The 15,275-nt window shown below is 42.6% G+C and overlaps 3 protein-coding genes across 3 annotated transcripts; 2 read left to right on the forward strand and 1 right to left on the reverse strand.

The window, feature by feature from the left end:
- Window positions 1-128: 128 nt before the first annotated feature.
- On the reverse strand, window positions 129-2,956 carry atp5po (ATP synthase peripheral stalk subunit OSCP). The gene is made up of 7 exons (XM_070836829.1): window positions 2,887-2,956; window positions 2,551-2,601; window positions 2,338-2,448; window positions 1,984-2,113; window positions 786-898; window positions 530-616; window positions 129-394 (listed from the first exon to the last, which is right to left on the reverse strand). The coding sequence occupies exons 1-7, from the start codon at window positions 2,911-2,913 to the stop codon at window positions 284-286; spliced, it is 630 nt and encodes a 209-aa protein (XP_070692930.1). The 5' UTR covers window positions 2,914-2,956; the 3' UTR covers window positions 129-283.
- Window positions 2,957-4,492: 1,536 nt separating this feature from the next.
- Window positions 4,493-6,709, forward strand: LOC139206865 (serine/threonine-protein phosphatase 2A catalytic subunit alpha isoform-like). The gene is made up of 7 exons (XM_070836463.1): window positions 4,493-4,615; window positions 5,052-5,261; window positions 5,361-5,534; window positions 5,621-5,710; window positions 6,144-6,305; window positions 6,395-6,513; window positions 6,621-6,709. The coding sequence occupies exons 1-7, from the start codon at window positions 4,514-4,516 to the stop codon at window positions 6,691-6,693; spliced, it is 930 nt and encodes a 309-aa protein (XP_070692564.1). The 5' UTR covers window positions 4,493-4,513; the 3' UTR covers window positions 6,694-6,709.
- Window positions 6,710-8,063: 1,354 nt separating this feature from the next.
- sfxn1 (sideroflexin 1) lies at window positions 8,064-13,961 on the forward strand. Its single transcript, XM_070836635.1, has 11 exons — window positions 8,064-8,127; window positions 9,871-10,040; window positions 10,126-10,296; window positions 10,531-10,629; window positions 10,749-10,824; window positions 11,167-11,252; window positions 11,444-11,571; window positions 11,755-11,804; window positions 12,089-12,138; window positions 13,563-13,610; window positions 13,768-13,961. Exons 2-11 carry the CDS (start codon window positions 9,877-9,879, stop codon window positions 13,862-13,864), a joined length of 969 nt encoding a protein of 322 aa, XP_070692736.1. The 5' UTR covers window positions 8,064-8,127; window positions 9,871-9,876; the 3' UTR covers window positions 13,865-13,961.
- Window positions 13,962-15,275: the final 1,314 nt, after the last annotated feature.

The raw sequence follows: 15,275 nt of genomic DNA on the forward strand, positions 1-15,275 counted from the left end.
CCTCTCCTGCAGCAGTGCAGGTGACACAATGTTAAAAATGTTCGATTACCAGGCTTGCTATGTGTATGGATTATCACTAATCATTAGATATTAGTGGAAAAGTTGCACAATAAAAACAACAAGTGACAGATAATTCTCCGTTTTTGTATATTTTATTAACATCCATATGAACTCTAGGACAGGTATTGGATTTATGGAGCAACTGCAATGCAAGTAGCAATATACATTTTTCAGCGATTCCCACGACGGTGGTCAATCTTTTGCAAAATTAAGTCCACGGGACTTAAGTATCCCTGATGAGCTTCGTCAGCTTCTGAATCTTTGTTTTGGTGGACATGTCCACATACTTGTCTCCGATGCTGACGATCATGCCGCCCAGGATCGAAGGATCAGACTGTGGAGAGGACAAAACATTACTGCCGATTCACTCAACTCGTGTTAAGATCACAGTTACTTTAATCTAGATTAAGTCAAATCAACTGTAAAATGATCGTCTGCATGTTCCTGGGAACCTGCACTGACAGGGTACCTTTGTTTCCAGCTTGATAGTTTCACCCTTCTGCAGAAAGCCATTGAGAGCCACTTTCAGGTCAGCAAGACTCGCTGCATCCAAAGGCTGAAATGGAGAAATATTCATTGGTTGATCATACAAAATATTTATAGTTAAAAGTGACTGATATGTAACAGGGACTGTTTTATTTATTAATTCAAGTGTGGGAGATTTAAAAAGGCAGGATGTGTAGGAACATTCATATAATACATGTCTACCCATATCTATTTCATACCTGAGCAGTAATGACGCTGCAGATGACCTCGCCACGGTGTGCACTCATCATCTTGCCAAAAGCAGTGATGACATCACCAGTTAGAGTAAGACGACCATTGTCAGCCAAAACATCTGCAAAATAAAGAGCAGGGTACGTCTGAGTGAGATTCCCTTTTCTGTTTCTCTGAATTACCGCTGACAGCCTCGAGCCAAGAAACGTGATATGGTTAATAAATAAATAAATAAATAAATTGTGTACAGCACTCATTATGCATTACATCAGCTCAAGCATGAATATTGTCTGTGATTTCATTCAAGTGGTCTTACTGCGGAGATTCCATTTAAATGTCAAATTAAGAAATATACACTAGTGTATTTAGACCATGATAAATATCAATACAGCACTCCTATGCAGGAGCTCCAATGCATTGTAGAGCGTAACACTGTCATCTATCATCATTATTCGTATTTGAGGACATGTTTTCTATACAATTACAGTTGTCCTTGCAACGTGTGTTTCATATAAAACAAACAAACAAAAAAAACACTTCCACGCCGATTGTAAGACCACAGACTGAAAACGTAATCTAGCTGTACAATGCTAGTGTAGTCAATAGGTTTGACAGGTCTGTCAGCCCTTGTGACCTCCATAGAGGTCAAAGTGGTTGACACACAAGATACTAAAGGCCGCAGTTGATTTAAATTTTAGTGTGAGGCTATAAGCCGAAGAATCTTAAAAAGGACACAATCAAGATAAAGAATAAGTTAAAAAAAAATGTTTTTCTAAATTAAACTGCACAAGGTGCTTTTCTCTACTATGTTTCTTCTTTCTTTAGAAAACATGACCGCAACAGAAAAGGGTTTGTGTATGCCAGTCTGTATTTTCATTTCATTATGGCACTAACTAGAAAAATCAAATCTGTTTTCGGTGAGGGGACCCAGCTTGCCCAGAACACTGCATATCTAAGTGTACTTGTACTACTACACATCGCTTCTGAGAATAAACTTTAAAAAATTGTGATATCAAGCATGTTGCGTCCTATGAGCAAACTTAAGAAAGTTCCAATCTTAAGCATGATCTTAACTTAGACAACTTTGTAGCGGAAAAATTCAAGTGTGCATAACCTGTGTGTTGGTTTCCACCACGTTTATAAGCGAGAATGAGAAAAGCTCATAGCAGTAACGGGGCCACTTAGCCAGGGTCAGTGATCACTCACTGATGAGGTTGATGGTGATGGGTGAGACTTTAGCCTTTGAGAGTGCATCAGTGAAAGTCTGCTGCTTAATGCTGCGCTTTACATGAGGATTCATCACGATGCTGGAAATCTTGGGGTTCTTGATCAGGGTCTGAAGAACAAGATGTCACAGAGGTTATGTACTAGAAGAAAGGCTGAAAGCAAACTTTGATGGCTTATATACACACACAGCACAAATATTAACAGATATTTTCATATAGATGATAAATTACCAACAATAATATTTTAATACAATGTTGAGGAAAACACATCTTCCAACATTAACTGACCTCTAAAGCATCAAACTGCTAATCAGTGTCTTATTCTTTGACTTACAGAAACTTTTCCCAGCTCCTGCTCCACTTGGTCCAGCTTGTTCTGCTTACTGGCAGCTGAGAACAGAGCAGTGGCATAGCGGCCCTCCACCCCATACACCTGGATGGGAGGCTGTAAGGACAACATCCACAAATTAACCAGTCTGCGTCCATCTGTGTTACAATCCGCCTCGTTAGATAAACGGTTATGCTTCTGCAGTCTGGTGTTATTTACCTTGACCAGTTTTGCTGAAGGTCTGATCACAGACGAGCTGAACTGGCGGACCTAGAAAACGAAAAAAAAGCATAATCTCAGCACACAGAAACCACAACTTGAGCTGATGAACTTCTGGCACGCTTTGTACCATTTACGTTCCAGACGGCTAGCTTATAGGCTAACATGTTAGCAGTCATTCAAGTGCAATGCGTCGTGTGACTTTGTTGGACATTTAGCATCGCCTCCTGGTCTCCAGAACGAATACAATATATTAGTCGTGCTTTTAGGTTAAAATAGTTTCGGTCACAACCATCATAAAATGATTAAAATCACCAAAATCATTGAATGCCTCACCTGCTGTCCTAGCATGAGTGCTGCCATTTTCTCCTACAGCTGTCCAGAGTAGAATCAACGACTGCGCATGTGCATTTGAGAGGAAGTGAGAGGAACTGTGGGTAGTGTAGTCTTTACAGTGTTTTGACAGGTCGGGGAAACTGGGACTGTGATTGCTCATTTTCCAACTTTATAGAATGAACGTCCTTACTGACAAAACTACCTATCTTACTTTAACCACGTAACAAACAAGTATCCTGTCAGTTTTTACCTGCCTAGTGAAATTCAGACAGGTATAGTATTTGGTAGGGAACAATCAAAGTTCCCTCAGGACTTTGTGCTATTTATCAAATGTTTGCATGCTAACTCATTAAACAAAGATGGTGAACATGGTAAAATTATACTTGCAACATTGTGCTTGGACTGAAAAGCTGTTGAAAGAAGAAGTTGAAAGTTCAAAGAAATGTTTGGTGGTACCAGTAGGTAATTAAGCTTTAATTAAAGATACATTTATTTATTTATTCATTTATTTGGCCACTTGAGAGCAAGGGAGCATCCACAACAAAGTGACAGACACACAATCAGGACATACTTTCACCTGAATATTCACTCACTTTTAGCTCTATTTTGGTCTCCATCAGCTCCTGGGAAACTAGGTAGCCTACAAGACTTTCTACACAAGCCAGTTAGTGTTTTCAGCGTGGCACACACACAGTCAGCGAAGCTTTTCTGATGAAAACATCTGCCTGCTGCTGGAAATACTGGATAATAAATAAATTTATATTCTGTCAAAATGAAAACAATGAATTGACAGAGACTAAAAAGCTGTTGTGTGATAATTCTGTGTGGGTTTATCAAAAACACAAATGTCATTATGAATATAAAAAATACTCTTATTAAAGAAAGAAAAACAAATTTATTTTTATCTATATCTATATATATATATATATATATATATATATATCTACTCATCTAGCTAACTGCATGCTAGCTAACGCTAATTAGCTTCTAAACAGCTGTAATAAAAGTATTACACTTTAATAGCTCGTGGTTCCACATCAGTAGACTGTTTATATATTACTACATTTTAGCTTGAGATGTAAAGGCTGAGCTAGTTAACGCTAACTAACCTGTGAATGTGTGGTTTTATTGTTAGTGATGTCAGCTGGTTAACTGATCAGCTGTCCTGACTTACTTCCAGCAGAGGACACATCTATCAGCAATTTCACCTTTTTAAATTAAATAACACACCAGTAACAAGCTGGGGCAAAGATAAAATACAATAATGATGCTCAAATCTATTTAAAGCACCAAACAAACTGTCCATCACCACATACTGAGTGAGGTGTGTTGGTGCAGAGGACCAGAGCTGTGTGCTAACAGGTGACCTGACAGGTACAAGTCCATTATTCTCTACATCATGTGAACTAATGTGAACTAAAACACTTTAGTCCTCATCAGGCTGCAGGGACGCAGGACGGCTGACGCATCACACACACACACACACACACACACACACACACACACACACACACACACACGCAGGAGCTGACCGGAGAGCTTGGAGCAGAAACGAAACGGAACGACGAGAGGTTTTCTTGAGGATCTTTACAGCTGGTCGGCTCGCTAGCTGACCGCCAAACCAGGCATGGACGACAAGTCATTCACCAAGGAGCTGGACGGGTGGATCGAACAACTGAATGAGTGCAAACAGCTGACAGAGAATCAGGTCAAAGTCCTGTGTGAGAAGGTAAGGTTTGCGCAGGAAGGCTCCGTCGGTGTTTGGCTGGGTGCTATGCTAGCACCCCGTTAGCTGTCACATCTCCTGGTTTAGCAGGAGCTCTGCCTGCACTAACCTCAGCTGATGCATGTGGCCTCGCTCACCATTTGACTGCTGCTGCATCGCTGAGAGAAACTACTCGCCAAGAAGATGGAGGGGCATGGCTGCAAATATGTTTTCCCCCTAGCTACGCCCACTCTTGGTGCCTCTCCACCACTGGAGTGTGCACTGGCAATACACCAAACTGTAGAATCATCTGCTGCATCCTTCATTAATCTGAAAAGGAGTGCACATGCAGTGTGTCTGGGCTTTAATAACACCTTATTACCCGCTGTGCACTCCTACCCTGCACCATACTCTGTGTTAATCAGCATCATCCTGTGTTTGTCTTGCTCCTCCATTTAAGGCCAAGGAGATCCTGACAAAGGAGTCCAATGTGCAGGAGGTGAGATGTCCCGTGACCGTCTGTGGAGATGTCCACGGTCAGTTTCATGACCTAATGGAGCTGTTTAAGATCGGGGGGAAGTCTCCAGACACTAACTATCTCTTCATGGGAGACTATGTTGACAGAGGATACTATTCTGTGGAGACGGTTACTCTGCTGGTCTCTCTTAAGGTAAAAACAAAAATGACACTGATGCTGTGATATATCAGCTACGATTGAGGTATTAATTTGGATGTTCATGGTGGATTATTAATACACCTTTCTTTGTAGGTAAGGTTTCGCGAGCGAATCACAATCCTCCGAGGGAACCACGAGAGCAGACAGATCACACAGGTGTATGGCTTCTACGACGAGTGCTTAAGAAAATATGGGAACGCCAATGTTTGGAAGTACTTCACAGATCTGTTTGACTACCTGCCCCTTACTGCGCTGGTAGATAACCAGGTAAGGTTATGTGCTCGGGTGGTTCATGTGACATAAACATACAAATACAGGGACTCTCTCATTTCTTCTTTTCTTTGTTTTGTAAGATTTTCTGCCTCCATGGAGGATTGTCCCCTTCAATAGACACACTGGAGCACATCAGAGCGCTGGATCGCTTGCAGGAGGTTCCTCATGAGGTAAACTTATACATTAGAGGAACTTCCCTATTCTAGTCATAACATGTGAATGTTAAAACATTTAAGGTGGATGACGGTGCATGGAGCTACAGTTTTTAATCTACTGTATGAGAGCGTTCTTCAGTTTTCATTAGTCAATTATTCAATTCGTCAAGCCATGGAGAATTAATCTAATAATTTCAGATGTGTATTTAATAAGAATTCACTGGTTCCAGCTTTCAAATGTGGATATTTTTGATTTTCTAAGTCTCTGAGCTTTGGGAAGATCACATGATTAATAATCAGCAGATTTTAATGGATAATGAAAATAATTTTTAGTTGCAGCCTTAACAAAGTTTGTAGTTTTACAGTATCCCAAAGCTGTAGGTCTGCTCATAGGATAGATTTTGTGTTTGCGTGTACGACAGTCACTGATGTTTCCTCCACGTTCTAGGGCCCAATGTGCGACTTGTTATGGTCAGACCCAGACGACCGTGGTGGCTGGGGTATCTCACCCCGTGGTGCCGGCTACACCTTCGGGCAGGACATTTCCGAGACGTTCAACCACGCAAATGGCCTAACACTAGTGTCAAGAGCCCACCAGCTGGTTATGGAGGTACTTTAACTTTGTTTATCGGCTGAAAGTAATTCTATTTTTTCCCCCTGGAGACACTGCAATTTAAAAAGGGTAATCTCTTGATCCAGGGTTATAATTGGTGCCACGACCGAAATGTAGTGACGATCTTCAGTGCACCAAACTATTGTTATCGTTGCGGAAACCAGGCAGCAATCATGGAGCTTGATGACACATTGAAATACTCCTTGTAAGTAAAGTGCTTCATATGAATATAAACATGTCTATTTCACGTATTGTCTAATTATGAATACTAGTGAAGATGTGATGAGGAGTGCTGTCCTTTGTTTGCCTTAGCCTACAGTTCGACCCTGCACCGCGCCGAGGAGAGCCCCACGTGACGCGGCGTACGCCAGACTATTTCCTGTAAAGATCACTGGTGAGGAGGCTACACAGAGACAAGAAGAACCATTCATAACCCCATGGACCAAAAAAAGTGTGCCATACTCACAATGAAATGGAAACTACCACATCTATTTAAAGACCACCATCCTTTCAACTTTTACTCTCTGTGCATGACGTTTTTATTGCTAGAAATGATTGCTACTATGAACAATACCGTTACAAAACCTGCTGGTTTGTCAGGAAACTAACGCTGAGAATAAGGATTAAATGTAAGTGATCTTTGTGTTGATGACGACCAGTGTGTGTTGCCATATACAGTATGTAAGCTGCATCTTTCATTTGGCATGGCCACAAATCAAAGGTTGCAGTAAATATGATGTGAACTCTTCTTCTTTTTTTTTTTGTAACTGAAGCGCAGCAGTTTATTTAGTGAAGTGAGATGACTAGGGCTAGGCGTCGGAAATGACTCTGTTCTCTTTGCACTTTTGTATTTGATTTTTATCACATGGCACTGACACACAATGTTCTTTTTTATAACCTGTTTTAGTGTAAGTAGCTCTCTCTCTGCTCTGCTGTCTCTTATGGGGTTTAATGTAAATCATTTAACTACAAACATCAGTTGTAAAAGAAATAACTTAATGTTTTGCAGCCGCAGCTATATGAAATAAAGACTGAAGTTGCTTCGTCATTTATTCCCTTCAGGTTCAGTTTGTGGCATTGTTCCCTCTCACCGGTCACCACTAGATGGAAACACACACCCAAAAACTAATGATGACCAACTCAGATCTGATCATCAACATAATGATAAGCTTTATTTATTCTATGATTTTATTTTACTTCACTACTGGTGTTTGGTAATCATGATTTTGAAACACGAAAGGGATGAGACTGCTGGTTTGCAGTTTTAGTTTCTGTTCCTCATGTATTTTTTTGTTTTTCCTGCATGAATCAAAGAATGTTTCATTTGTTTTAAGGTGCATTTTTTAATTTTTTTATAAGACATTAACGTGAGGATGGTGCACATTGAGTTGTGTGTGTGTGGAAATCCAAAGTTTTGCCAGTTAATGATTTACTGACAGTGAATCAAAAGGGCAAAAATGTCAGAGCATAAACGGAAGTTGTGCTCAGCTCCATCCTAAAAATAAAAGCCTCGTTTACAGGGCGAAGTGCAATGAAACTCAATTTGTCTCTTCACACGTTTATTTACATTCTTATAATTTTTATAGGATGGTGCAAACTCAGCATATGCTTCCCGAACATTATCTATCGGTCACCTGTCATTACAGCCCGAGTCTTATCCAATGTGAGTCGCCGTCCTGAGGCAGGACTTTTATTTTGCCGGACGCTGGTTGCAGCCCCCCCGTGTGCTCCGTGGCTGCACTGACGCTGCCGCATGCAGAATTAGCTGGCTGCAGCCTTTCAGGGACACCTCTCGCGGACCGCCGGAGCCCACAGTGCAGTAAGTAACCTGTCTCTACCTTTAATAAGACATCCATCAGGACGGCGACATGGAAAAGAGCAGCGCGCGCTCAGTGTGTGTGCCATCGGGCTCAGTGTCAGAGGACGCGTTCGGCTCCTGGAGAAGCCTGCTGGGTGTGTGGATGTGGCAGGCTGATACTAGTTGAATCTGGGGCGCACAGCTGGACAGTCACCGGGTGGACAGATGCCGTGCTGATTAGTCGTTTTAAACAGATACCTTGGCTTTTTTGTCTTGTGTAGTTCAGGTTCGATCCCTTTGTTCGGATGCACAAACACCTCCAGTCACAGTCCAGATCTGACTGGTCTTGGTCGGGCTGAACAATTAACCGTGTCCTCACTGTCACTGAGCGTGTGATCAGAGGGAGAACTGAGCTCCCTCCAGCACAGCACATGTCACATTCTGGGGAAAGGAAGGTTTAGATATCTGCTGTGAGAATGTTTGATGTGTGTGATTGTGAGGAGATGTTGTGAATTGCAGGTTAATGTGTAGCCACACAGGCCGCCTTTGATTGGCTGAGAGTGGAGGACAGAAGCAGCAGAGGGTTTCTAGATCAGAGGCCGAGTCAGTCCAAAGTTCAGTCCTGTGATATCACATTGATCAGAGATGATCATATATTAATGCTATTAACAGGGGGCAGACAGCAGGAAGTGCCCTGCACCGTTCAAACCAGCTCACACAGTCACTTAGTGTTTTATTGGATAAGGGGCTGTGTTGTTGTCATCTCGTGAGAACCCCATGGAGTTTAATTCAATTTAAAGAGACAGCACGTCTCCTGCACGACACAGCCGCCAGCAAACAAGAGACTTTTGTGTTTTCTTGTCAATCCAGCAGCCATCTTTGGTGCAGTTTCAGGTGGAGTTTAATCCTGCTGCTGCTGCAGATCTTTGCAAAGCCTTGCTGCACTTCGGTTGTTCCCCCGGTTGTTCATGTGGAGCACAGAGCAAATGGTTAAAAACCAGATCAGACTGGGTTGTGTGGAGGAAAGAGCATGCTGCAAGCACATCCACCAAGCTGATGTTTTTGACAGGGCAGTGGCTATTCAGTGCAGGCCAGTCTCATCTGGTTTGGGGTTATGAAAGCAGACATGCACAAAGTTTGAATGAAATCTCAGGAATGGTGATGATAACAAAGCCCAAATCTTGCATAACCTACTGAGCTGTCCTACCACCTCCCTATTGCTGGTTGATAAAAAATGATAACAACTGTGTTAAGCCATTCACAGTTGTTCACAACGCACATGCACGGGGGCTTTGTCACTTTCCAAGAGCTGCTTTTCAGCCACAGTTTGAGTGGGACTGGGGGGGGGGGTTGTTGGTGTGTGCCCATAATAGAGCTTTGCAATTTAGTGCTTCACAACCCCTGTGTCGGGTCAGCCATCACCATAGCAACATTATGCTGAACAAGCAGCATGGCGATCCAGACGGGGGGGCTTTATTTTCATGAGTCCTCCTTCGCTGACTTGTGTCTGCTAAAAGGAGACAAGAAGTGAAGGCTGTAGCTCCTGGGGTCAGTGCTGGAGCACGGCTGGGAGTCCTGCTACAATATCCGTCAGTATCGGCCCAAAACAAATCAGTTCTGAAACACGGTTGTTCCAGAGAACAAACCCTCAGACACGAATGCTCCAGTACAGCTTTAATTCAGCACGTCTCACTCCTTGAAGTCCTTGAACCTCAAAGCATCACTCCTACATACATGATACTCTAACGTTCTCTCGTCCCCCAGATAAACATGGCAGCAGAGCTATCCACTTCCATAAACATCAAGGAGCCTCGGTGGGACCAGAGCACATTTGTAGGTCGGGCTAAACATTTCTTCACCGTCACAGACCCCAGGAACATCCTCCTCACCAACGAACAACTAGCTCATGCACACAAAATCATCACTGACTACAGGTAAAGCAGGCCACCAGTAACAGGGTGTAAATCTGGTGCTGTTATGAGATGAGTTTGCTTTAAATGTGCATTTTCTGTCTCTTAGGCAAGGTGTAGTCACTCCAGGACTGACAGAAGACGAACTGTGGAGAGCCAAATATATTTTTGACTCGGCTTTCCATCCCGACACCGGGGAGAAGATGATCCTAATTGGTCGCATGTCAGCGCAGGTTCCAATGAACATGACGATCACTGGATGCATGATGACATTTTACAAGTAAGATCCTGCAGGATGTTACTTTCAGACTGTTGCACTCCAGCTTATAGATTTAACTCTACAAACTGTTAATCTCACCACGACAAGCCTTTTTCATAGGAGACAAGTGACAGTAAGAAAAGCACAGGTGTAAATAATAAAATGCTAAAACTAAAAGCTTCAGCTGTACAGTAAAGGTGATACAGTTCACACTAAATGCTCTTGCTTATGACTCAACACTTATTAATCTTGCAGGACAACTCCAGCTGTGTTGTTCTGGCAGTGGATCAATCAGTCTTTCAACGCAATAGTCAATTACACCAACAGGAGCGGTGATGCTCCAATCACAGTCAGGTAAGAGACGGACGTGTTTGACACCGGCACTGGCTCATATTAACCCTTTTTAATTCAACAGTTTTTGTGTGGACAGTTTTTTTTTTGCGTGATGTGACCGGTGACTCTTCTGTTTGCAGTCAGCTTGGCACAGCTTATGTGTCTGCCACCACAGGGGCAGTTGCCACCGCTCTAGGACTAAATGCACTAACAAAGGTATCAGTTCATCTAACCCCATCCTACATCTCATTTTTAATGTATCGACCTCAGCCGCATGGGTGTGCTGGCATGAAGTTAGCCACGCACAAATAGTCTCTTTGTCGTAGAGGAGCCGTGCTATTCACAGGGTCAAGCTCTGGTTTCGGCATGTCGTCCTGCCAGCTTTGATAGTGGCTTTGTGTTACACATCCTGATTTAGGGTAGAAAAGCCTACACGTATAGCATCTGAAATATAACCAGTGGTCTGACAGGTTGAATTGGTTGTGCTATGAGCGTACAGCACAGCCAAGTGATTAATTTCTTCCCTCGTGTTTTTATGCCTCCTCTCTCCTGCTGTAGCACATCTCACCCCTGATTGGACGGTTTGTTCCTTTTGCTGCTGTAGCTGCTGCTAACTGTATCAACATCCCACTGATGAGGCAAAGGTGAGGAGGACACGCAGCAAAGTGCATCATCGTCTTTAAGCATGTCGACATTTGTGTTACATAATGGCTATGACCTTGTGAAGACACAAAACTACTGTCTGTGGAAACAGAGGTTTTAAGGCCGTTCCTCTCCCTCGTTCTAATAAAAGGTCAGCTGCATTCCTCTGATCTTCTTTGCTCCTTGACTTCAGAGAACTTCAACACGGCATCCCTGTAACAGATGAGAATGACAACCGGTTAGGAGAGTCGACGAAAGCTGCGCAGCAGGCGATCTCTCAGGTCGTGGTCTCCAGAATCCTCATGGCCTCTCCGGGAATGGGTATGAATATCTTCATCATCACCCCAATTAGACACCCGCTGTGGGGTTTGTTAACTCCTCTCTGGCAGCTCGTGTCACCTTTTTAATCATTCTGAAATCAAAATACAAGTTTAAAATCACCAACTTGTGTTTTTTTAATTTGAAAATGCCTTGTGCAGTGACATTTTATTTATGTCTCCTCAGCTATCCCTCCGTTTTTAATGAACCACTTGGAAAAGAAGGCCTTTCTGAAGGTAGGCACATGTCTGAATCACTTTAGGGCACAAACTACAGTACACAGGGCTGCATTTCCTGCACTAACCTCCTCAACACCAACTTCATCGCAGATTTAAAACACCGTGAGGGTTTGAGCTAAACAGTGGGAACCTCATGTTCCACGCTGTGTCTGCCACTCGGTTTTCTTTTAGTAATCACACATCAGAGGAATGAAAAGCACTGAGGACATGAGGCCACTCTAGTATGGGAATTCACCACTGCTTTTGTGCCCCTCATTCGTTTTTCTGCCTGGTCTTTTCAGAAGTTCCCATGGATGAGTGCACCTATTCAAGTCAGCTTGGTGGGATTCTGGTGAGTTGTCAGAGATCGTCCACCTGATAAGCAGCCATGTGAAATTCCATTGAAATTTCAACCTAATTTCATGAAATAAAATGTCAGTTCTCCCGAAATGTCAGTAATCCTTTACGTCACTTTAAATGTTGCCATTCAAGTATCCCAGGAGGAATGTGCTCACAAGATTTGTTAGTTCCCCAGATAATATCTCTCAGCCCATCTCACTGTGATGTGGTGCCTGGCTTTATGGTGGTTCAGGGTTCAGTAATTCAGCGACACAACAGTAAAGCAGCTGTGGTCCTCGGCAAGCAGGATTCTTACAACATCCTCAGTAATTTAAACTAACATGTCACAACCTGTCCCTGAAAACTTATCCACACATCCTCCTACGTGTGTCACTGGTTTTTCCTGGCTCTGCTTTGCTTCTCGTGATCTCAGAATGACTTGTAAAAATACTGTGTAACATTCCTGTAGTTCGGCTCAAATGACTCAACAGTGATTTGAGCAGCACATCCTGCCAACTAGCACACACACACACACACACACACACACACACAGAGCACACACACACACACACACACACACACACACACACACAGAGCACAGGGTGTAATGATTTACAAAGTGATGCTGTGTGTGTGTGTGTTTTCGGCTGTTTTTGAATTGGATCGCTGTGAAATTTGTCACACATTAATGTCCCCATGTGTGTGAATGATAATAACTTTGTTGACACCTGATGTTGTACCATCATCAGTTCATATTTACATTTGTGGCTTATGACCAAATACCTGCTAAACTAGTGGCCTTCCCATCTGCCTCGGCTCTAATTTGTATTAAGTGCTCATTTTCAAACTTAGAAGGTGAACATGGTAAAAAAAACTACCACCTGCTAAACATCAGCATTCTGATCCTGTCAATTTAAGCATGTCGGCTCAAAGAACCACAAATGTTCCCGAAAATGTAGTATATTTAAGGATTACCTGCATGGTGTCCATTAATTCCCAATAATGGACACCCTGAGGGACATTATTCCACATACATCCTTCAGACACTGAAGGAGCAGTTAATGAGCTAACGTGAGCTTGGTGAGGTGCTACAGCAAACTGTAAACAGAGGCTGTGACTGCGTCCCTGTTGCCATGGGTACTCCAGCCAGCGTATTAATTTAGAGCGGTGAAGAGGCGGTTTGACCGGAACTACTTAATAGTCCATTATCATTTTCTAACGGACACCCAGCAGCCAATCAGAATCGAGTATTCACACAGACCACAGTGTAACTCAATATATACAGTACATTACAATAATAGTAGTACTACTACTACTACTACTAATAATAATAATAATAATAAGCTGTTGTGACCACACAGTTGGTTTTACCGTCACTCTTGACATCCAAACAGGAAGTCCTGGACTATGTGTCTCATAGATCTGTTTCTTTTACAGCCTGGTGTTTGCCACTCCGCTGTGCTGTGCGTTGTTCCCTCAGAAGAGGTGAGTGAACGTCAAAACCTTGAGATAATGGTAGCAGGCTTGTCACGGCCACAGGACTTTGTCCGCAGTTCGTATGATTCTTTTCTGCCTGAAAAGTTGCATAATCTGCCTGTGGTATATGTGTTTGACCCATTAACCCTCCCTCCCCCTGATCTAGCTCTATATCGGTCAGCCGTTTGGAGCCAGAGCTGCAGGAGAAAATCCGGGCCAACCACCCAGGAGTGGAGAGGGTCTACTTCAACAAAGGGCTATGAGATTGCAGCCCCCTCATCCAAACACTGCCATAACACAGCTGCAGGCTCAGTCCTCGCCTCTCTGCCAGCCCTCCTCATTCAGTGTGCCAAAGTTAAGTTTATGTCTCCTCATTTCCACCGTTCAGATGGATATCCGAGGACTCCCTCTCTCAGTCAGTCAGTCTCTTTGTAACGAGATGTTTGCTTTTGTCAATGTGATTGTTGATTTTATTGTAACTGCTAGAGAAGATTTTTCTCCGACTGGGCCGGATGAAAAGTACGTTTATCATGACAGATACAGTCTATCGGCCCGTGTCAGATTGTTTTAAGTGAACATTTGTTTTCCCTGTGCAGTATTTTTTTTTTTAAGTTGGTCACTTGTTAATCGTATGTCACCGCCATTTTCATACTCTACTACCTGAGGTTGGCAGTCATCTCATTTGTCACCTGCATTTTGCATATTGATCCGAGCTTAACATCGATCAGTCAGAGACCTCTGCAGTTTGCGCATTTGCCAAATCTGTACTCACGTTTTTAGACCTCGTCAACAAGTACAACCACTTAATCTTGTCAGTGTTAGTTCAATGAATGACATTCAATTCAACTCACTTTAATTCAGTTAATTTTGCCAAATGAGTGCCATTCAGTGAGGCCTCTTGACATCTAATCATGAATCTGAAAACATGACTCCAGGGATCCACCCTATAAAATGTGATGGTGGCAGCCATTGATGGGCCAACACGGTGCTATGTGATGTCTTAATAATCGGTGTTTATCATACTATTTATTCTGCTTGCCAAACATGCATGAACAAACTCATACGAGCATCATGGGATCTAACCCGTAATTTACAGAAATTTCGTTTTTCTGTGTATGTAGTCACACCGAGGAAACACTCAGGAGAGCTGAACAGTGGTGACAAGAAATGTTAGTAATGATCTTTTCAGCGAAACACACTGGTTCTCATTCAACTAATTGCTAATCTCCAATAGTTAATCCAGGATTATGTGGTCACAGTAGTTGATACCACAAAAAGTCACAAAAACTCATTCCTGCCTTGTGTATATTCTCTTATCTTCTGTACCTGAATGCACAAAGCGACACATTTTAGATTCATGCATCAGTTTTATCATATTGTTTTTGAGCTATTATAGTACATTTATGTACACATTTGGAGCCTGTGTTAGACGTTGGCGTTAGTATAGAAAAGAAATGCCAAAAACATTCTCAAGATAGTATTTTTAGAACATCAGATCCATCTGACCAATAAGTGTTTTAAATATGCCATTTGCCATTATGAGCTCTTCAGCGATGCAAACGACGACACGTTTTCTGCTTCAAACAGAGTTAGTTTGACCTCAGCCTGGTGAGTTTGAGGAATGTCGAACTTCTAAAAATGTGGGATCATCAACAGCTCTCCGCTTAGTATGTT

Source organism: Pempheris klunzingeri, chromosome 9 (assembly GCF_042242105.1).
Source record: "Pempheris klunzingeri isolate RE-2024b chromosome 9, fPemKlu1.hap1, whole genome shotgun sequence".
Taxonomy (NCBI): domain Eukaryota; kingdom Metazoa; phylum Chordata; class Actinopteri; order Acropomatiformes; family Pempheridae; genus Pempheris; species Pempheris klunzingeri.

Bases quoted from the DNA above. Each gene is read 5' to 3' on its own strand.
- atp5po (XM_070836829.1), bottom strand. From the start codon at position 2,913: ATGGCAGCACTCATGCTAGGACAGCAG. The intron at 2,449-2,550 runs GTAAATAACACC...TTGTCCTTACAG, and splicing joins CTTCAGCAAAACTGGTCAAG to CCTCCCATCCAGGTGTATGG. The intron at 899-1,983 runs GTGAGTGATCAC...TTTATTTTGCAG, and splicing joins CATCACCATCAACCTCATCA to ATGTTTTGGCTGACAATGGT.
- LOC139206865 (XM_070836463.1), top strand. From the start codon at position 4,514: ATGGACGACAAGTCATTCACCAAGGAGCTGGACGGGTGGATCGAACAA. The intron at 5,262-5,360 runs GTAAAAACAAAA...CTTTCTTTGTAG, and splicing joins CTCTGCTGGTCTCTCTTAAG to GTAAGGTTTCGCGAGCGAAT. The intron at 6,306-6,394 runs GTACTTTAACTT...CTCTTGATCCAG, and splicing joins CCCACCAGCTGGTTATGGAG to GGTTATAATTGGTGCCACGA.
- sfxn1 (XM_070836635.1), top strand. From the start codon at position 9,877: ATGGCAGCAGAGCTATCCACTTCCATAAACATCAAGGAGCCTCGGTGG. The intron at 10,630-10,748 runs GTAAGAGACGGA...TTCTGTTTGCAG, and splicing joins GATGCTCCAATCACAGTCAG to TCAGCTTGGCACAGCTTATG. The intron at 10,825-11,166 runs GTATCAGTTCAT...CTCCTGCTGTAG, and splicing joins GACTAAATGCACTAACAAAG to CACATCTCACCCCTGATTGG.